Consider the following 14111-nt stretch of genomic DNA (forward strand, 5'->3'; position numbering starts at 1 on the left):
CCTTCTTCTTCTCAGAGAGATGTTTATTTCTGTCGGCACGATGCATAAAGAATCCTGGTGGCTGTACTGACTCCAACAACATATCCCGAGAGAGCCATGTTTCCGTGAAACAGAGTATGTTACAATCCCTGATATCTCTCTGGAAAGCAACCCTTGCCCTAATTTCATCTACCTTGTTATCTAGAGACTGGACATTGTCGAGTAATATACTTGGAAGCGGTGGGTGGTGTGCACACCTCCAAAGTCTGACCAGGAGACCGCTTCGTCTACCTCTTCTGCGGCGACGTTGTTTTGGGTCAGCCTCTGGAATCAGATCACATGCCCTGGGTGGTGGTGTGAACAAAGGATCCGCTTCGGGAAAGTTGCATTCCTGGTCGTAATGTTGGTAAGTTGACGTCGCTCTGATATCCAATAGTTCTTCCCGGCTGTATGTAATAACACTTAAACTTTTCTGGGCTAACAATGCAAGAAATAATACATTAAAGAACAAAATACTGTATAATTTCCTAAGGACTAGAAGCGAGGCGACCCTCTCTGTCGGCGCCATCTTGCTACTAGTTGAACTACAGTACATGAAGTTCACTATTCCCCAACACTGGTATGCACATGGCATGGTATGTGTGTACGTGCGCGCCCGATGTGTGTGTGTTGGATTTGATGAGATGAGTCAAGGACTGAGTTCAGTCCTATGTGGGCCTTACAGTACAGCTAATCCCTGACTCTGGTTCCAACTCACTGACTGTCTGCATCTCTCTCACTCGCTAAGTCTCTCTCTCTCTCTCTACACCTATTTCTCTCTCTCTACAGCTCTTTCTCGCTACACCTCTCTCTCTCTACACCCCTCTATCTTTCTCTCTCTCTTTCCATCTCTTTCTGTCTCTCTTTCTCTCTTCGAATCCCAAGTCCCCAATTGAGCAGTGGAGGCTCCTCAGAGGAGGAAGGGACCGTCCTCCTCAGTGAATTTCATAAAAATAAAAATGGTCAAAGTTATCATTTTTAAGTAAAACTATGCTAAATATAATCACATCAACAAATAATGTATTACAGTTTTTCCCAATTGTTAACACAAGTTTGCTGAAGCTACATCTCATGTACTCAAAACTCTAAACACAAAACACAAAACAGTTAGCCAATTTCCCCAAACCCCACAGTATCACGCCCTAACCTCAGATTGCCGTATATTTTCTCTTTTTTGGGTTAGGTCAGGGTGTGATGTGGGGTGGGCATTCTATGCCATTCTATGTTTTCTATTTCTTTGTGTTTAGCCGAGTATGGTTCCTAATCAGAGGCAGCTGTCTATCGTTGTCTCTGATTAGGAATCATACTTAGGCAGCCCTTTTTCCCTCCTTCTGTGTGGGATCTTGTTTTTGTCAGCTCAGTAAGCCTGCAGTACGTGACGTTCGTTTTTCCTTGGTTTGTTATTTTGTTTGAGTGTTCTGAGTTACAATAAATATAAATATGAGCACTTTCCACGCTGCACCTTGGTCTACTCCTTTTGACGATCGTCACAGACAGACATCTTGCAAAATGAAACACAGCAATCAAAATCATGTACTCCCTGCTCAAAATAGAACTCTGCCTACAAATGAGACACCCACACACATCAAATGAATCTAACTTAGTGACAACCCGAGATCGCACTAATGTGACATGTTCGAAACACTAATATGAGAACCTATTTCAGTGTAAAGACTAAGATGTTCTTGTTATACTGTATATTGTTTGTGTGTACTCAAACAAGAAAGGAACACAAATGAAGAAAATGTGGTTTTATATTTCAACATGACTCAATACATGTCAAACAGCATACTGTAAGCACACAGTAAAATTGCAAAAATACAGTAAATATATGTTGCATATGCAAAGGAATAAAAATAGGCCTATATTGTACTGTATGTCAGATCAATTGTACGGAATAGATACAAAAAACTGTCGAAATACAGTTAAATCATAAATCAAGAAACAAATACTCCATTGCGAAAACAAAACCAGTCATGTCTGTTTTGGTCCAGCCACAGTTTTTCATCAACATCAGAGGCGATATTCTCCTTGGCCAGACAGCGAGGGAAATATCTTCTGGCATGACGCATCCACCCCTGACTGGCATCCACCACAGGCCATTGCCTGGAGATGGGCCATATGTTCATGGGGTTTGTGATCATACACCTTCCACCGCCATGCTAAAAACAACTCCTCAATGGGGTTGAGAAATGGGGAATATGGTGGGAGATGTAAACCAGTAAACCTGGGATGGTCATGGAACCAGTTGTGGACCTGAGCAGCCCGTTGTCTCAAATTAGAACATACATTTGCTACTCAGGATCACATGGCCCTCTTTGCTCTGGCTGAAAAAGATTATCATGTAAGGTGTTGAGGAAATGAAAGAGATGGGCAGTGTTGTATGGTCCAAGGGTGGCATGGCGGGGGAGGACCCCATTGTGGCTCATAGCTGCGCATATGGTGGAATTTCCCCCGCGCTGGCCAGGTACCTTAACGATGGTGCGTTGACCAATGATGTTCCTTCCTCTCCTCCTCATCTATGCTAAATTGAATCCAGCCTCATCTATGAATAATAGTTCCTAGGGGATGGTACTTGCATCCAACTCCATGATTCTTTGAAATGACAGTATATACTGTAATTGCTGTGTAGTAACGTTCACTGGCAACATCAATGAGTCTCTAATGTTTCAAGAGAGTAACACTGGTACATTACCTACTTGCACATATCGTACCGTTTATCCTTCACTCTTTGGGAATTCCTTTCAAATGGGTCTCTGTGGATCTGCTTCCTCCGAAGACAGTGCTTCTTAAGGATGGTTATAAGCTCACTCTGATGTTATGGAAGACGGCAGTGTTTTCAATAATCTGTCGTTGGAGTTCACAACGGCAGCCCCCTGTTGGTCTGTAAATAGACGCGTTCTACAAAAACAAAATAGCATCCAGTACAGTAAACACTACAGTAATACAGTATGCAAGATAAACATGTTACCAAGTACTACAGCTCCCAATTGTATACATACAGTAAAACATGAAACGTTTACTTTGTTTCCCCTTACAGTATGTATTGGAATCTACAGTCTTTACTGTGCTTTATGTTGTACTACTGTTAAGTAGTAAAAGTAGTAGATAGGTATGTATGTACTGCAGACGTTGGACCTGTTCTCATCTTGGAACGTCCAGATGATGGATGCTATGGTGAAGCTGCTCAGATTGGGCTGCACTCTTTGCCCAGTCTCTCTCAAGGTCAAAGCATGGTTGACCACATGGTCCACCACAGTCGCCCGAATTTCATCAGAGATTACTCTCTTTGTTCTTGGTCTTCCTCCACCTCCACCTCCACCGCTACCTCTACCTCTCTCTGCCAAGTTTTGCTTCCATTGTTCTCCAAACACAGGAGTACTCACCTGTGGCCTTTTTATCCATACCAAAGGTCTGATTGCAAAGTGAACATTTACGCATTTAGTGTGTGCACGTGAAAAGGGATAGTGATGAATTGGTAATTGAGCCTGGCTTGTTGACAATGTGGCTTTTAATTTGAACACAAGATATTTTAGTTGTGAAGGTTGTGCCAAAGGTAGAGAATTGTGTGTTGTGTTTTGCCAAATGTTTGTTATAGAATTGAAATCTGAGTGCAAAACAAAACAACACTATTTTGCACTGTCTGTCACCTGTGTCAAGATACAACTGAATGCTCCAAAGTCTCATAATTATTGCACAACTTAAGATTTCACTGCACAAATGCCATACACGGACAAACACACAGGGGTTTTAGCACCATCATAGAAGACACTCTCTGGCGCAGAGCGGGCCGTTGTCTGGAGAAGACTTTAATAAGATGAGAGTGAATTACCCTGCTCTTGTTCTCCAGCCTCGTCTCAGAGCAAAACGTATTATATTTTACAAAAATCCATACCACTCTATTTAGTGTGATATGTTACTTTATGATAGGTTTCAATATTTTATCCGTTTAGTATGATCTATTACGTTCGACTGTTTTAGTTTGGTATGGTTACATAAGACAGTAGGATACTTAAGGCAGAAATTTCAAAAGGGTTTTTGGAGGGTGGTTGGTTGCACATGGCGTCTACTGTTACCAACCCAAAGGTTGCATGTTTGAATCTCATCACGCACAACTTTTGCATTTTAGCTAATTAGCAACTTTTCAACTACTTACTACTTTTTAGCTACTATGCAACTACTTAGCATGTTAGCTAATACATCTCCTAACCCTAACCCCTAACCTATTGTAGCATATCATATTAAAGCAGTCGAATGTAGCATATCATAACGAAGCAGTCAAACGTAATATATCGCTAAACAGGTCAAAGCAAACTGGTTCAATCAAGATGTAGGATACACTACGTCCTACAATTCGGAATATATTGTGTGACTGCAATTACATTTGTAGGCCAATGTCATTTAACCTAATGTAAAGTAACATATCATACTAAATGGAGTGGCACGGATTTGATAAAAATATAATACGTTTTGCTCTGAGACCAGGTTGCTCTCTCTCTCTCTTCCCCTTGTAAGACAGGATCATGTAATAGCACAAGTACTCTACTCCTCTAACCTCTTTCTCTCTTTATTTCTCTCTCTCTCTCTGGCCTCACCCATTATCATCCAACTACTACGCACTATTCACAATTATTATATCTACTACATGGAGGGAAAGGAGAGAGAGACTAAGAGATGAGAGAAAGTCCCTCATTCACTGTGCTATCTATCTCTCCTTAGACAAGGGACAGAAGGGTTGAGAAAGAGAGAACTCCCTTGAGAAGCCTGTACAGCCTCACTAGGCCAATGCAATCTATTTGTGAATCTGGGGGCCTGGTGATAGGACATCTGCTCCTTTCTGCATTGATTAGTTTGCCTGGTCAGATAAAACTGGAGGATGATGTAACAGTGAGGACAAATGGAGAATGTGGGATCATGTATGAAATGTCAAAATCAAATCAAATTTGATTTGTCACATACACATGGTTAGCAGACGTTAATGTGAGGGTAGCGAAATGCTTGTGCTTCTAGTTCCGACAGTTCAGTAATATCTAACAAGTAATGTCTTCATTATTTTGGAACTTTTGTCAGTGTAATGAGAGAGAGAAAGAGAGAGAGAGAGAGAGAGAGAGAGAGAGAGAGAGAGAGAGAGAGAGAGAGAGGAGGGTCATACAGACAAGATACAGCACAGAGGAGCAAAGAGAGGAGAGGAGAGAGGAGCGCAGATGATAAGCTTCTGCTAAAGATGTTCCCTCCTGTCCCAACTAGTCCAAGTGATTAATGACGTTCTCTCTCTCTCTCTCTCTTCTCTGTTTTAGCACAGTGGACACTGCCTCTCTGAGTGTAGTTGGAGTGAGCAATGTTGGTTTGGTGTATAAGGCTGCCATCTAGAGGTGCAGTAATTGTAAGAACACAATTGTTATACAGGATCATCTTTCTCTCCAAAATATCCACCCAGAATTTTAGATGTATCGCTTTGGATAGAGCAGGAACATCCATCTCCTACTTTACCACACACACACACACACACACACACACACACACACACACACACACACACACACACACACATCCTTAACAGAAGAAATACTCCCCCCTCCACTCTCTCTCTGAAATATATATGAATACACTTACCACATTGCTTTTCCCAAAACAACTTTTATATTTCTTCTCTCTACTTTATTCTGTGTTTCCCAACTGAGTCCCTAAGTAGGAAGTAGCTCCCAAAGTTCCTGTGGGGTTCTGGGAATCAGCTCTGTGTAACATTTTTTATTTATTTAACCTTTATTTAACTAGGCAGTTAAGAACACATTTTTATTTGGGGCAGCAGGGTAGCCTAGTGGTTAGAGTGTTGGATTAACAACCGAAAGGTTGCAACTTCAAATCCCTGAGCTGAAAAGGTACAAATCTGTTGTTCTGCCCCTGAACAGGCAGTCAGCCCACTGTTCCTAGGCTGTCATTGAAAATAAGAATTTGTTTTTAACTGACTTCCCTGGTAAAATGTATAGTGATGGCCTACACCTGCCAAATCCAGATGATGCTGGGCCAATTGTGCGCCCCCCTATGGGACTCACAGAGGGTTGTGATACAGCCTGGAATCAAATCAGGGTGTCTGTAGTGATTCCTTTAGCACTGAGATCTGGTGCCTTAGACCGTTGCGCCACTCGGGAGCCCAACATGAATACTAACGTCATTTCCTGGACTAGTGTTGTCTTATGGATACATGAGACAGAGTAGAACTCATAAACAGTGACTTTCTTTCTAATGACCACATGGAGGTGCTATAAAACCCCACCTAAGTCAGGTCCTAACTGCAGAGCCTATCACTGGATAGAGGGTGCATCCCAAAAGTCTAAATTGGCTTCCTCTCCTCCTCTCCTTGTCTCCCCTTCTCCCCTTCTTATGCATTGAAGGAGACAGAATAGACGAAAGCAGCATAACAATGTTTACCTATCAGGTGTTCGCCCCAAACAGAACAAATCTTCCATATGGGTGCAAAGGAATGAGAGAAGATGAGGAGAGGAGGAGAGGAAGCCAATTTAGACTATTGATACGCAGCCAGAGTTCACCAAAAGGCCACCAACTATTCCGTAGATAGATAGTGTTATTAAGTCAGCTAATTGCGCATCGTAAACCAACACAACACGTAAACACATGAGCCAAAACGCTATTATGATCAATGAACACATTGATCTTTTCTGGGCTTTTCTAGTAGCCCCATCCTCATTATGAGGTATCATTCATTTTGACTCATTTTGCAATTAAACACAAGGACACCTCGGAAAATAGAATATCATTCCGGGGATGTTTATGAGTTTGGCAAAGAGGTTTAGCTGGCTTACTCTGGTTGCTAAATCTCTTTCTGCTGTAGCCAACTTTGTGGCATGTCAACAACAAAGAATTTGGCCCGAGCAGAAACAGAATTTATAGCTTATAGCTTAGCTACACTCCTGAGTCTTAAATGATCAAATGATAATCTTCAAAGTTTCTCGACATTGAATGAGAACAGTCAGCTGTCAAGGTAAAGGAGTTTATGGCAGTGTGTGAGTTACACAGTAAACCTGCTCCTCCTTCTATTGATCCCAATGATCCACTGTATTAGCCTACAGACCCTATCTGTCTTTACCTGGGGACACAGTTATGACACCTGATAGGAGTTACACGACAGAGAGGTAGCGAGACTAGGAAGGAAGGTAGACAGACAGAAATCGACCTACGGCGAGAGAACAGGCTGGACAGAAAGAGACACAGAGAAACAGACAGAAGGAGGTATACAGATAGAAAGGGAGGAAGAGAGAGACCGAGAAGAAAAGAGCGATAGAACAAGACAGCGAGAGAGAGAGAGAGAGAGAGAGACACACAGAGAGACACAGAGAGAGCGAGAGAGAAGCAAGTCTGAATTCTAGACTACAGACAACCAGTGAGGGGACCAGGAGGTGTGACAAGGAGACAGTTGTACCCCGTCTACAGAGCTCTGATTAGCAGGCTGGGTCACCCTCTACAGAGGAGACTGGAAGTCAGTGGAGGGGAACCAGATAGGCCGGTGGTGCAGGATATGTCAGGGCACCATGGAGTCCCACAGAGACAGACTCCAGAGTGTGTCCCCCCCCAAGGTGTTGTCTCACTCAATTGAGCGGATCCTGAGGAGAGCACCGTGTCTGGATGGGGAGGAGAGGGGGGGCGGAGGAGAGGAGGAGAGAGGGAGCATGGCGGGAGAGACGGGGTCTGTGTGTGTGAAGACCACCGCTGAGCAAGAGCCTAAAGTCAACAGATGCCCAGGTGTGTTTAGTCAGTGGTTCCAAAGGCTCAGTTTGTTGGAGCACGCTGTGGATTTGATTAACTGTTTGCTGCGGTTTTGATCAAAGTATCTGCTAAATGACCCTATTAGTAGCAGTAGAAAACTTGAATATCCAAAATACAAGGGGAAAACTCATTTCAATGAAGCAAGATCAATAGATAAGGACATCATATTTTCAATAGTGTGGATTGTGTTTCTTGTGCTACAGCCTTCTAAACTGTGGAGTTTAACTCAGAGTTTGGAAGCAGAGTAAGTGAATGGAATTGTAACAGTATTGAATGAGGAAAGAGTGCTTTATATTTCATTTGAAGAAGGTTTACATTTGTTCTGGCTAAGTGTTTCTATCCTCTCCGGTGTACTAAAGCTCAAGTACAGCAGAGGCAAGAGTCAGAGGTTGTTTTATGGTTTTGTCCTTTTTTTCTACCCTTTTATATGGTGGTGCTTTGATGTTGATTTTGAAAAATGTCTTGTTCGTGATTCATAAATGCTCAATGCTCCGTCTTTTCTAAAAAGCCGCTTAGGGAATTGGATTACTTCAAATTCCATTCTGGAGGAACATAAAAAACCGACAATAAACAAAACAATTATGATTAGAAATACACTTGAGACACGGTAATGGGAATTACTGTATAGCTATGGGTTGTTTTAACCTTTACTTAAGGACAAAAATGTTCTGCAAATGTGTTTCCCCCTGTATATTTAGTGCACAAATAATAACTTATTTCCTGTCATAACCGTTTCTGTAACTGTCAAGGTCTAATTGTATTTGGATAGTTACCTGTAAATACTGTAGACTTTAAGTGCCATATTTAGCTAAACGGCCAAACACATTTACAGAGTTTGCTAAATATCTGCTTTCCATTTCGAAAGCAATAAATTGTGTTTGTGTGTGTGTGTGTGTGTGTGTGTGTGTGTGTGTGTGTGTGTGTGTGTGTGTGTGTGTGTGTGTGTGTGTGTGTGTGTGTGTGTGTGTGTGTGTTTTGTTTGGAGTAGTGTCACGGAGAAGCAGTCGGCGGGTACGAACCACATTCAACTCGGCCCAGCTAGAGGTGCTAGAGAGGTCCTTCCAGGATAGCCAATATCCTGACATATATTCCAGAGAACTACTGGCCTCCCAAACACAGCTGTCAGAGGCACGAGTACAGGTACGTACACTACTGTGTGGATTTGCGCGTGTGTGTGTGCGCATGCATTTCTGTGTGTTTGGTTGGTTTCTTGATGGTCCTCTAACATACAGTGAGCACCATAATTCATTGGACAGTGACCATTATTTTGTTATTTTGGTTCTGTACTCTAGCACTTTGAGTTTGAAAGGATACAATGACAATGAGGGTGAAGTGCAGACTGTCAGCTTTAATTTGAAGGTATTTTCATACATATCGGATGAACCGTTTAGAAATTATAGAAGCTTTTGTACATAGTCCACACATTTTCAGGCATCAAAAAACATTGGACAGTTTAACATAATGTAGAATAAAGTAACCATTGTTAATATTTGGTGGCATATCCTTTGCATGCAATGAGTGCTTGAAGTCTGCGATGCATCGACATCACCAGACGCTGGGTATCTTCCCTGGTGATGCTATGCCAGACCTGTACTGCAGCCATCTTGAGTTCCTGCTTGTTTCGGGGACTTATTGCCTTCAGTCTCCTCTTCAGCATGTAAAATGCATGTTCAATTGGATTCAGATCCGGTGATTGACTCGGCCAGTCAAGGATTTTCCACTTTTTGGCCATCAAAAACCCCTTCGTTGCTCTAGCAGTATGTTTAGGGTCAATGTCTTGTTGCATGATGAAGTGCCGTCCAATGAGTTTGGAGGCATTTGGTTTTATCTGAGCAGATAAAATATTTCTGTAGACTTCAGAATTCATTGTTCTACTTCTGTCTGCAGTCACATCATCGATGAAGACAAGTGAGCCTGTTCCACTGGCAGTCATACAGGCCCAAGCCATAACACCCCCTCCACCATGTTTCACGGATGAGGTGGTATGCTTTGGATCATGGGCATGTCATTTTTTCTCCACACTTTCCTCTTTCCATCACTCTGGTACATGTTAATCTTTGTCTCATCTGTCCACAATACTTTTTTTCCCAGAACTCTTGGGGCTCTTTTAGGTGCTTTTTAGCAAACTGTAATCTCGCCTTTCTGTTCTTCAGGCTTATCAGTGGTTTGCATCTTGTAGTGTACCCTCTGTGGTCCTGCTGGTGTAGTCTTCTACATATGGTAGACTTTGACACATCTACACCTGCATCCAGGAGAGTGTTTTTGATCTGTTGGGCTGTTGTCAGGAGGGGTTTCTTCACCATAGAGAGTATTCTCCGGTCATCTACTACAGTGGTCTTCCTCAGTCTACCGGTACTTTTAACATAATTGAGTTCACCGGTTGTTTTTTTCTTGTTAATGATGAACCAAACTGTTGACTTGGGCATGCCCAGGGTTTTTGCAATGTTCCTGATTGATTGATTTTCATTTCTGAGTCTTATGACGGCCAGCTTCATTTGCATCGACACTGCTGTCCTCCTCATGTTGTCACACACCAACAACAACCTCCAAAGGCAATAGCAAAGTCTAGAATCAATACTATTCATCAACAGCTCTCCTGCATTCACTAACGACACAAATGAGTACACCTGCCTAACGACACACATCTGTGAAGCCAATTCAGCAAATGCTTGTAGTACCTTAAAATGTGTGGACCATGTACAAAAGGTACTGTCATTTCTAAACGGTTCATCCGATATGTATGAAAATACCCTCAAATTAAAGCTGACAGTCTGCACTTCACCCTCATTGTCATTGTATCCTTTCAAACTCAAAGTGCTAGAGTAGAGAACCAAAATAACAAAAAAGTGGTCACTGTCCAATGAATTATGGTGCTCACTGTATCTGCTGTGTGTTGTCATCCTGACCCAGATATGGTTCCAGAACCGCCGGGCCAAGTGGAGGAAGACTGGAGCTCTGGGAGAGAGCAGAGGATTGGACAAACTCTTAGACATCAACCAACAGCCTGAGAGGATTGTGCCGCTTCCTCCCCTGATTGGATCCTTCCAAACCAGGCCACACCCACTACGGCACAAGCTCTTCATCTCCAGGCCACCCTACCATCCCATTGGTGTTTACCAGAACTTCCTGCCCAAGCTCCACCCAGCCCTGGTACCCTACTCTGAGCCCTACCTGCTTCCCCTCCCAGCCCAGTCCTAATTGACCCCAATGACACACACCATACCTGGACACACACTCAGCTGACAGACGCACATACCGGACGCCTTGTATGTCAAATATGTCTGTCCCTGTACATATGTGTTTTCTGTACGTAAAACAATTCTACTCATACAGAAATCGGCTATTTTCATTAATTTCATACAAAGTATCATAAATAAAGGTCTTCAGTCTGAGCATGATTAGCTGAATCAGGTGTGTTATTGTAGGGCTGGAATGAAACACCCAGTAGGTCTCCAGGACCAGAGTTGGAGACCCATGTCCCAGACTGATCCTGGGTTCTCGGGGATTCTGAGAAACACTCTGACTCAGTCATCATCATCAGTGTTACGTCACTTCCATAGTCAACCATATAGTTCCTTGAATCTGAGTCGTCCTCTCAAAGGGTAAAGTAGTTTATGTGATATGATATGATTAATAGGACAATGCTCTGGAGTCTTTAAACAATGAACATTTATGGGTGACGATTGCCAAGGAAACTATTATATATTATCTTGAGGTATTTATAGTAGAAACTCAATAAATTACATGTAGCCCACACATACGGTGCCAGGGTTTGAGAGAAAGAAAGATAGAGAGAGAGAGAGAGAGAGGGGGAGAGAGAGAGAGGGTTATTTCAGATGATATGGGGCCTATAAAAGGGATACTGTGTTGAGATTTCAGATTATTACTCAATCGATTTATTGCACTCTACGTATATGGTACTACCTTATCTTAATTCACCTGGGGTGAATCTGGGGGCAGGGCGTGTGTACAGTCATCATCTGAGACACACACACACACACACACACACACACACACACACACACACACACAACCAGGTGTAGAGTCATCATAAAACAATTGTGTAAGATGGTTCAATGTTTCAGTGTTGCAGACAAAAATAGAGTAGATCAGTAGATCTCTGAGAATTATGTTTTTAACTGCAAGTTCTGGAAATGTCATCCCAACTGAACACATGATCATCTACAGTGCCATGCAAAAGTATTCATCCCTCTTGGTGTTTTTCCAATTTTGTTGCATTACAACCTGTTTTATTTGGATTTCATGTAATGGACATACACAAAATAGTCCAAATTGGTGAAGTGAGGGCATTAATCAGAGAGGCAACAAAGAGACCAAAGATAACCCAGAAGGAGCTGCAAAGCTCCACAGTGGAGATTGGTGTATCTGTCCCTAGGACCACTTTAAGCCGTACACTCCACAGAGCTGGGCTTTATGGAAGAGTGGCCAGAAAAAAGACATTGCTTAAAGAATAAAATAAGCAAACACGTTTGGTGTTAGCCAACAGGCATGTGGGATACTCCCCAAACATATGGAAGAAGGTACTCTGGTCAGATGAGACAAAAATTTAGCTTTTTGTCCATCAAGGAAAACGCTACGTCTGGCGCAAACCCAACACCTCTCATCACCCCGAGAATACCATCCCCACAATGAAGCATGGTTGTGGCAGCATCATGCTGTGGGGATGTTTTTCATCGGCAGGAACTGGGAAACTGGTCAGAATTGAAGGAATGATGGATGGCACAAAATACAGGGAAATTCTTGAGGGAAACCTGTTTCAGTCTTCCAGAGATTTGAGACTGGGACAGAGGTTCACCTTCCAGCAGGACAATGACCCTAAGCATACTGCTAAAGCAACACTCGAGTGGTTTAAGCGGAGACATTTAAATGTCTTGGAATGGCCTAGTCAAAGCCCAGACCTTAATCCAATTGAGATTCTGTGCTATGACTTAAAGATTGCTGTACACCAGCAGAACCCATCCAATTTGAAGGAACTAGAGCAGTTTTGCCTTGAAGAATGGGCAAAAATCCCAGTGGCTAGATGTGCTAAGCTTATAGAGACATACCCCAAGAGACTTGCAGCTGTAATTGCTGCAAAAGGTGGCTCTACAAAGTATTGACTTTGGGGGGGGTGAATAGTTATGCACGCTCAAGTTCAGTTTTTTTGTCTTATTTCTTGTTTGTTTCACAATTAAAAATATTTTGCATCTTCAAAGTGGTAGGCATGTTGTGTAAATCAAACGATAATAACCCCCCCAAAAAATGTATTTTAATTCCAGATTGTAAGGCAACAAAACAGGAAAAATGCCAAGGGGGTGAATACTATCGCAAGCCACTGTAATATTTGCTCAACTCCAGACCTAGAGAAACAACTGGTCAATGGCTTGATGATTAGTTGAATTTAATTGAATCGGGTGTGTAAGAGTCAATGAATGGGCTGGAGTAAACATGTGCAGCCCTATGCTGTGAGACCTCAGGGCTGGTGTTGAGGAACCCTGATTTAAATATTTCAGTGAGGTGGTTTGTTCCATCCTTCGCCTGACCAGGTTAGTGTAGCACTAGCCTATTTACGACGGCGCTCTTGCTTTGACTCAACAACACTTCTTCCCTCTGCTGAACTTTTGACCCCCTCTTATCTGTATTTTCAGGCGCTTAGCATTCGGGTGAACCCTGTGTTATAACAGTCTTATCAGACGAGCTATGATGTGTCCCCATCCACAGGCTAACGTTAGAACACGCACACACCAGTTTGGCCAAAGGCTGGCAGATTTTTGTGGGTGTTATTGAATTTTCCAAGAATTTGTTTGGTGTGTTTCCGAAAAGCCTGAAGTGCTGAGCTTTATCCAACGTCCAAAGTTCAAAGTCATGCATTCCAAATGGAGGAACATTTCATTTTTATTTCACAGTTCTGTATAACTGGTTTATTATGGTGTGAACAGTGAGTGGTACGCTGTATATATATATATATATATATATATATATATATATATATATATATATATTAATGTATTGATTTATTTTTAAATAAGTTGTGCTTGTTGCTATATCACTTCATTTTCAAATGTATATCAGGAAACAATAAAAATAGCTAATGGACTGAAGTAGGCTACTGAAAGCTGATAAACATTACAAAGACGGATAATTCAAACTCATATTTGAAAATAAATTGGACATATATTTTGATGAGCTTGGCATGTGTGTCCTCTTGTGGTTCAGTAAGGGTGTCACAGCTCTGACATCGTGGTGTTCCTGGTTTGAACAGGTGGTGGCGCTGTAGGACTTAGAATAAGCTACTGTAGAGATGCTATCTC

The 14111-nt window shown here is 42.3% G+C and overlaps 1 protein-coding gene across 3 annotated transcripts in view; it reads left to right on the forward strand.

Moving 5' to 3' along the window:
- LOC115198770 (homeobox protein aristaless-like 3) overlaps positions 1-11198 on the forward strand; it is a 45257-nt gene extending 34059 nt beyond the window's left edge. The window contains exons 1-3 of one of the 3 annotated variants that reach the window (XM_029761033.1): positions 7342-7776; positions 8786-8940; positions 10711-11198. In XM_029761033.1, the coding sequence (XP_029616893.1) occupies positions 7566-7776; positions 8786-8940; positions 10711-10998 (654 nt within the window). In that variant the 5' untranslated portion in view covers positions 7342-7565 and the 3' untranslated portion in view covers positions 10999-11198. Of the gene's footprint in view, positions 1-7341; positions 7777-8785; positions 8941-10710 lie in introns of those variants that run through there. The other 2 variants (XM_029761034.1, XM_029761035.1) reach the window with 2 other exon arrangements.
- Positions 11199-14111: the final 2913 nt, after the last annotated feature.

This window comes from Salmo trutta, chromosome 8 (genome assembly GCF_901001165.1).
Source record: "Salmo trutta chromosome 8, fSalTru1.1, whole genome shotgun sequence".
Classification (NCBI taxonomy): domain Eukaryota; kingdom Metazoa; phylum Chordata; class Actinopteri; order Salmoniformes; family Salmonidae; genus Salmo; species Salmo trutta.